This window comes from Nymphaea colorata, chromosome 3 (assembly GCF_008831285.2).
Source record: "Nymphaea colorata isolate Beijing-Zhang1983 chromosome 3, ASM883128v2, whole genome shotgun sequence".
Taxonomy (NCBI): Eukaryota; Viridiplantae; Streptophyta; class Magnoliopsida; order Nymphaeales; family Nymphaeaceae; genus Nymphaea; species Nymphaea colorata.
Window position 1 is genome coordinate 376200 of NC_045140.1, and position 9024 is coordinate 385223.

General features: G+C 34.9%; 1 protein-coding gene across 2 annotated transcripts in view; it reads left to right on the forward strand.

The window, feature by feature from the left end:
- LOC116250068 (CMP-sialic acid transporter 3-like) overlaps positions 1-8566 on the forward strand; it is a 31019-nt gene extending 22453 nt beyond the window's left edge. For both annotated transcript variants that reach the window (XM_050076680.1, XM_031623433.2), the window contains 7 exons: positions 1508-1577; positions 2719-2826; positions 4957-5090; positions 5177-5253; positions 5734-5782; positions 5885-5949; positions 8197-8566. In XM_050076680.1, coding sequence (XP_049932637.1) covers positions 1508-1577; positions 2719-2826; positions 4957-5090; positions 5177-5253; positions 5734-5782; positions 5885-5935 — 489 coding nt within the window. In that variant the 3' untranslated portion in view covers positions 5936-5949; positions 8197-8566. The remainder of the gene's footprint in view (positions 1-1507; positions 1578-2718; positions 2827-4956; positions 5091-5176; positions 5254-5733; positions 5783-5884; positions 5950-8196) is intronic.
- Positions 8567-9024: the final 458 nt, after the last annotated feature.

Here is a 9024-nt window from a genome sequence, read left to right on the forward strand (position 1 = left end):
ATTTGCATATAAATAGCACAATATGAGAAAAAAAGAAATAGGAAAAAAACTACAAAGGTGAAAGACTAAACAAAAAGATTCATTAGAATATACCTGCATTCACTGTTGTCATGTTTCAGGTGATTGTGTCTGTTTCTTGTCATGTTACCTTGGCCATTATCATATTTTTCCATCTCACTATGATGATATTATCATATTTTTCCATCTCACTATGAATGATGTCTTGCATGTCGACTTTGAACCATAGTCACAAAAAACACGTTTTTTTTTTCGTAAAAATGCATTAAAAACTCGAAAATTAAGTCAGCTGAATAGAACGGCAAAAAAACGCCAAAATGAAAAACACATTTACATGTTTTTTTCTCTTTCTTTTATTTTAGGCTTTTTTTATGTTTTCTTAATGTCAAACTGTTTCTTTCCATTTTCTAATTTTTATTTTCCCTAATTTTTAATATTTTTAATTTTTTTAAAAAAATGTTACCTTGTTTTTCCCATTTTTTTTCAGTATTGCTGTATTATAGCCGATAAAAACCTCGCCATTTAAGACATGAAAATGCTATTTGTGACTATGGATGATGAGACTCTTTTGTAACTTTTAACGTTGAAGATTAATGTCTCAATACAGTCCAGTGGCCCTGTATTCACTTTATTCATTTTGGCTGTGGCAGAATACATCTGTGCAAGATTTTACATAATAGGCTGTTCCATGGAGGCCACTGAAGTCACCAGTCCGTCTCTTTTACAATCTCCTAGATATGCTTGCACAATCTTATTACCGTGAGTTTTATCCATGGCTTCATACATAACCATAACAAGCCTATCTTTACTGCCAACCAACATTAGAACTTTTACTAAGGAAATGCTGAATTCAGTAACTTCACACATGATTCCCGTAACTGAATATGATGTCCACAACTTCTCTATATATATTGTCACAGCTGTTCTCAGAATGTCGCCAAAAAAGCAAAAGAACGGTAATTTAAGTGTATGTTTTCTATTTCTTTTGTATATGCCGATTTCTGAGTCTCCTATTTGAATAGACCGGACACTGCTGTTAGTAAATACTATAAAATTTGGGTTCATATTGCTTTCTAACTTTTATCTTGGAGAATAGTTGAGCTTCTTTTCTTTCTCATGGCTAGAAAATGGACTACTATTTGACTTGTATAAAGGAAATTTATTTATATGTTGCATAATGCAGCCATCTATGTGCATAATTTTGTCAATGCTATGCAAGTCCTTTGAAATGGGATATTCTTATTGGTTGATGGACATTAGAGAGCTGCAGTAAGTTTGTATACTATCATTACTTTTCCAGACCCATAACCTGGTTGTTGCTTTGTCTCTTACGATAGAACTGTAAGTGGTACTATAGTATCAAGTTCTACAAGTTTGATACAGTTCTTGCCATAGTAGATGTTTCTGCCTTGTGGTTCATTAACTATTCAGTAGCAATTAAGACACCTTTAGGATTGTGTAACTGATCCTTTTTTCTTTTCATGAACAGAATTTATTTTTATATGGATATGGTGCAATTTTCAATTTCCTTGGTATTCTTGGAACAGCCATACTCAAAGGTGAGGGAATTTGACATTCAGATGCTTGAGTGCAATGTTTATTTCACTTGTGTAACCTGATATTTTTGAATTATATATATATATATATATATATATATATATATATGTATATATATTGTATATATATATATATATTTTGTAACCTGATGTTTTTGAACTTTTTCATCTCTTTTGGATAGATATGCAGCTTCCTGAGATATCTTAAAGTGAGCTAGGGACAGTGTATGTCAGGGCACATATAAATACCACAGATAAATGAATTGGAACACCCCAAGCATCAGGTGTTCATTCCTAGGTTGCTGCAACTTGAGTTTAAGTCCAAGTTTTGAGTAAGTTGTGTCAAGCCTGATCACCACAAAGCTATGTCACACGGGTACTCCTCCAAAGGAGTACCCGTATGGTACCGGTACGACACGGGTATCGGTACGGGTAGGGGGTTGGGTACGCCTTTTGAAATGGTCCTTGTTTCTATTGGTTTTGCAGCTCTTTTGCTAGGTGCTTTTCAAGTTTTCATATAAGTTGTAAATTGTAATGACTGTATTTATGAATATGACAATATGTTATTCTGATTGTGTAATTTTTGATATAGATATGTGCAAATATGTTATTTTTCTGCATTTTTTGACATATATATGTGTGTGTGTACGGCCGTACCCCCGTACCCAAGTTTTTTGAAAATGGTCCGTACCCGTACCAGTACCGGCACCCGTACCCGTACCCATGTGACATAGCCACAAAGTTAAGTTACCGGCACCCGTACCCGTACCCATGTGACATAGCCACAAAGTTAAGTTAAAGTGATCCATTAGAAAAAACGATAACATTCTTCTGGGGTTGCAATAAAGCATCAACTAGCTACTACTCTACATGCACCAGAAAGCACAAATAAAATGTCATACCTTAGTAGCCTGCGACCAGCATCCACCTATGTTTTTTAAACACATATATTAGATTTAGTTTAGGATGGTTTGATTTGGATCTTCAATTTGGATGGCGAAGTTTAGGTGGAGGTCCTTTTCCTTATTATTTGTCATATTCTCATTCCATAATTTGTTCAGATATGTGATACTTGATTACTTATGCAATGTTCTTTGTCATGTTCCTGCATGGTGCTAAACACTTTTCTGTCAAACTACTACAGGACCAGATAGCTTCAATATTCTACAAGGTCACTCTCGGGCTACCATGTTCTTAATCTGCAACAATGCCGCACAAGGCATTTTGTCTTCATTCTTTTTTAAATATGCAGGTTAGGTGGTTTAGTTTTTTCTTATCCTCTCTTCTTTTTCTCCTCCTTTCTATTAAATTGTTAATGTGATCGTTACAAATATCATTTTTCTGGTTTTTGGATTTTTTAAATCGAATAAATTATAACTACATAAATAATAATAAAAAAAGTATGAGCTTATATTATTTTTCTTACAGAATATTTGATAAATATTCAAAATTATTTAAAAAATAAAGAGAAAAAATGGAAACATTTCCCTCCAGATGCGAACTCATTAACAGGTGGCATCATATGATCTTACTCAGGCGGGTGCATGTGCATGCATCATTGAAAATCATGCTATTGTGAATTGCTTGTCTATATATTTATTTGTTTAATTCCTTTTACTGCTATTACTGATGTGATCAGTTAATTGTGTGACTCAGATTGAGTCTGCTTTGTTGGATTGCCGAAGAAATTGACAAACAAAACTTGGTGACCCCTTTGAACTACGATTGGAGTATTATCACCGGTGTTGGAGTGAGCTTGCTTTCAGTGATGATAGTCATTATTATTTTAACAATCAATACAATACATAAACTCTACACTCAAATGATATATTGGAGATCTTGTTATGATTTTCATTGTACTCAGCAGCTGTGCTGATGCTATGACCAATGTTATCCGTATCGTACGATACATATCATATAGGTCTAAAAAACCTATATGATACGCTAACGATACAGGGTTCGCCCGTGTATCGTTAGCGTATCGACTGTATCGTACGATACGGGCACCGAATCGTACGATACAGGCGATACACCCCCGTATCATACGATACGGAGAAAAACACATTTTTGCGTTATATTTCAAATCCTACACTCCTCTCTCTCTCTCTTTCCTTGTTTCTAAATATTCCAAGAGACGTGAGAGGGAGATATTTTGCCCATTTTCATAAAAAATCACTAAGGATTCATAAAAAATGAAGAGGATTATAGTTGAATCATAAAAGATGGTAACTATATGTTTTGAACTTATGAATTGTGATGTAATCTATAAAATTTTCAAGTCTAAAATGGTGATGGATGCTTATTATGTTATTTTGAATTTCTTATTTTTGAAACTTTCTTCCTTATTTATGATGTTTTTTTATATATATTGAATACATTTTTCTTGATTTTTTTCCTGATTTTCTGTTTATTTTTTTCGGATTTTTCTCCATTTTTATGATTTTTTAAATCAAAAAATTAATTTTACGATACCCTATGTTTACGATACGTTACGATACAACATATAGGTCAGCCCGACCGATACGCGATACGCTACGCCTTTTACAACATTGGCTATGACTATCTGCCTTCATTAGGTTCTCATTATGTAACAGATGATGCCATTGATCGGGTGGCTGAAAGGATGGGGGATTGTTGGGAAGTAATGCGACAATGTCATATACATTTTCCCTATGCACTTTTGTTTGTACATACTTGTACAACTTTATGGTGTTTGAGACTAAGACTTGAGAGCGTGGATCTCCAACATATATGTAAAGTAAAGTTTTTATTAATAGGTGTTTTTCATTGACAACATTAACTGCTAGGACAGATCGTGCTGTGCACTATTTATGCAGGCAAGTTATCTGTACGCAATAGAGATTAGGCCATGCCAAGTACATAGATACGTTCTTGTTCTGCTTCTGCTACACACCCACACACACACAAAAAGAAAAAAGCTCTGTATCTATTTCCTTTTCGTGATTAGTTTGTATATGTCATTGGAGCGTTACAACCCTAATCCTAATTAGGTTTACCCTCCCAAAGGGGCAAATACACTCCAATGACGTGATGATCCCTAAAACCAGCCCACGGACACTATTTATAGACATTAGTGGGTCACTCATATGGACCTCACCCATGGTCCCATACCCGGTGAGTTGGTGACTATCACACAGATGTTCATGTTAGTGGTTAATCTTTGCATTTAGTGCGTTCATCCGCAGCACCACATCCTTTTGGAATAGACTACTTTTCAATGTTGACTTTTATGAGTGCCTTGTGTTATCTTTCATATGTTGCAGCCAGTATTTTGTGCTTGTGATGTACCGTTTATTTAACTTCTGAACATTTTTTTGGTGTTTGAAGCTTATTCAGTAATTTAACATTGCAACAATTACAGACACCATTCTGAAGAAGTATTCATCAACTGTTGCTACTATCTTTACTGGCATAGCATCTGCTGCATTATTTGGTCATACTTTGACCATTAACTTTATATTGGGAATCTCTATTGTCTTCATATCAATGCATCAGGTATGTTTATTTCTTTAATGTATTTATTTATCATTTATTACAATGGAAATGCACGTGACATTGTTTCTTCTTTTTTTTTTTTGCAGTTCTTTTCACCACTTTCTAAGGTCAAGGAAGAGCAAAATGGATCTGTCGAGATAATGGAGGTTCAGCACAATCATAGGTAGTTATTATTAACTTTGCGATTAACTAGGTTGGCTCCCTTGAGTTAGGGTTGTAAAAAAATTAATCATCGATCATCACTGTGGACATCACAATCACCAAAATGTGATATTGTTGGCTTTACTTGAAAGGAATCATTTTGACAGAAGCATGTCTATACAAGAACCTGAAAATTACTGCCTGGCTTATTGGTCTGTCTGCACAATATTGGTTAAAGTAACCTGAGTGTTAATCAACTCCTTGTAGGTTTGTTTTGGAAACACAGTCCATGTTGAGTTCGGTCTTACATACTCTAAGAACCAATTTTATGCTCTGGACTTTTCAGCTCACTGTCAGATCTGAAATCCTTATGGAACAACCTAAATGTCTTTGTGGCTAAATTTTCTCCACATATATTATTCTGGTTGAGGAGAAGTGTGTCAGTAGTGTTGTTTTTCAAACATTATTTCGATGACAAAACCATGACATACTTTATTTACAGGTCAAAGGATGCATCTTTCATAGAAATGGCTGCTGGGGCCAATGAAGAAGTATGTGATCTTTGCCTTCACTATGTTTTCCAAGTAGTGGAAAGATGCTGAGTTTTTTAAAGATTTTGTGCTATCGCTGACCTTCCGATTTCTGGCTTTCAGACCACCCATCGCTTTGGATCTGATGAGAGACAACCACTTCTTCCCACCTGATTCTTATGTGCTAGGTATGCCTTTTTTTTTCCCAAGACAAGTAAGATGTATGTTCCAAACTTTTGGCACTTCTACTGCTTGCTCATCCTTTGTATTCTTTAAAAAATAATCTTTGACAAATTATGACCCTCTGTACTGTTTAAGATGTGTTTATTATCTTAATTAGATCTTCTGTTTGAAAATACTTGGATTTCATAACATAAATCAGCAAGATTGCAGAATATCACGGTTTTGCCTTCTTCACTTTGTATTGGAATTTGATCATGAGAGTGGAATTCTGGTTGTTGAGGAAATATTTTAGAGCTTTTGAGACCCACAAATTTTCCATTTCATTTCATATATTATGTATCACCATCATTGGGAAAGGAAAGTTCTGGGAAAAGAACCTGATAAGTTTTTGTTCATGAACATATATGAGATAAATTGTATATTTAGTTATATACCTGTAAACCGTCATTCATAGATAGGTATAGTTTTTTGGGTTTTATCGGTGACTGCAAGGGTTTTTATCAACTATTAATCTGAAAGTTTTATTTTCCTGGTAAAAATCTCGGGAATGACAAAACAGAAAACATGCAAAAAACAATTATGAAATTATGAGCTTCCTATAAATTGATAAAAATTTATCAATAAATTTTTAAAATATTACTCAAATGTGAAGAAGAATTTTAAAATATATTATTTTTTAAATCTTGGAAAATATTGCATTTTTTGTGAGAAATGAAATGGGCAAATTATTCAGAATAAATTCTCCTTTTTCATTTTCTTTTTTTAGAGATATTATTGTGATATCTTGAAAACATTGCCGATATTTGTGAGTATGCGGTTAACATGTTGCTGAACTTAATTCAGAACCAGGAAACAAAGGGTTTTATTTGTTTGCTTATCATTAATTGAGAGGGGAAGAGAAGACGATTTGGAGGTTACATTTTCTCCTTGCTCCCTTTTTTCTTGCAATATGAGCTAAGCCCTCAGGCTCTGGTTGTCTCCATATTTTGCAGACTTGCCTTGTCTTGAGCTTGTGAAATGTACGCTCCACTCAACTCAAGGTTGTGCAAAATAAAAAACAAGCTTGAAGAGAATCCCTGCTTGTTAAGTTCGTCCAGCTTGGGGACCACTTTCTGAACTGTGCTCTTCATCCTGGAAAAAAATAAGAAAACAAAAGAACCTAACCGGACCTTATTCCATTTTCATGTTTCTGCATCACTCCAAGCTTGGAAGATTGGCCTAACAAATGTAAAATGGTGCTATTTAGTAGGAATTGAAAGCAAACTTGTGTATGGACATCACACACAAGCAAGAGAATTGGAGAAACAGTGGTTGAAATTCTTTTCCTAATGACAATATCCTCCAGCAAATCTATAAGCTTCTAAGGTGAAGACATGTGGATAATGGATTGACATATCCACATGCAAGTTTTAAAACTCCAGCATGTGATGACATACATCTCAATGCCATTGGCACGACGAACAACTTATTGTTGTTCTTTTATCTACTAGGAAACAAATAAAAATGTGGCTATTTCAATCTAGGGAAGATACATGGTCGTAGGGTACATCAATCCTCTAATGAAGGAGCTTGTAAAGGCCATCCTAATGGTTCAGTTGGCATTATCATCTATGCAAATGTATCTATGGAAGCAGATTGCTAGTTTATTTCTGAAATGGAAATTAAACTTGGTTGTTTTAGTTATTTTTATATTCATGCTGCAATTCCACGGTTTGAGACATGAGTTTAATCAGTAACCAAATATAAGGAGAAAACCTATGTTACATTGGCATGCTTTTATGGATGTTATGTTGCAGAAGGTAGAGCCATTTTACACCTTTTGATTTATATGAAGGGCTTTTAGTCACTGTCTCCTTATTACAAGACAGAGCCCTTCCCTGATAGTGTTTGATGGCCTAGATAAATTTTCTTCTATAGAGAAGTTATCCATGAAATATGCCACCCTTCAAACATGCATGGAGTTCATGTGGCTGATTGTGCACGGTGGATTTGTTCAGGCCATCGAACATCCCCTAATTCTTGGAGTCAGCTTAACCATCTGATCATTTGATGTTTCTTGGACCTTTAAAGTTTAAACCGAAGTGTTCTCTTCTCAGCATATGTCCAGAGAAAAGAAAATTTAGATGTTTCATTTTTCATTTTTTGTATTTCCAGTTGAAAGATAATATTCTACTTTGTACATTTTTGCAAGTTCCGGTACTTGTTTGTGAAACTTCATATTCAATTGGCATTGAGCATGTGTTTATTTGCAGTGAGGATCTTTCGGCTGGACAGACTCAGCATTTTAGAGTTATACAGATTGGTGGTACAGTATACTGTGCTGATTTTTCCTTCTCCCATGGCGGTTCAAAAACTTGTCCCTTTGGTCATAATACCATGACAAAAAAAGGCTGAAAATATCTCCTAATTTGAGATGAGACGGGATCATGGACAGGTGATCTGGATACGTTAGCTCTATCTGTTCTAGATCATCAAAACATTTCCTCCTCCTTAACTACAGGGTTCATACGTGGTGTATAGCCAATAAGCTTTTCCCTTTTTGTCAAATGTGATACTACGAGTTTACTGATGTAAACATAATTCTGAGCGATCTTCTAAAATGAATGTTTCTCTGTTTCTGTCCGTCTCTCTCTCTCTCTTACATTCCCATTTTATCGTCTCTCTCTCTCTCTCTCTTTTCTCTCTCGCTCACACACACCCCCACACAAACACACCAGGACAGTTTCCAAACCTGAGTTTTATGTGAGGTCAGTTTTTGAAATAAGTACATGAGAACTCGGTTGGCATTGGGAAATTAATTTTGTATTATAGCTTTGAGAGGTGAAAACTAAGTTGTTAGTGCATCTGCGTTCAATCTGTATGAGGTGATTTTTGCAAGCTCATGTATTGATGTCCCATACATCTTACGAATTGGCATCTTCTGAATTCATATTTGGCTGAAGATGTATTAGAGAATTATACAAGTTTGCATGAACTGATTAATATTTGTAAGCTTGGACGATTTTCATGAGAATCTGCTCTTGAACACAATTGTGTTTGTAGTATATGGCCTTTCATGAAACCATAAAGAATAAAGAGCC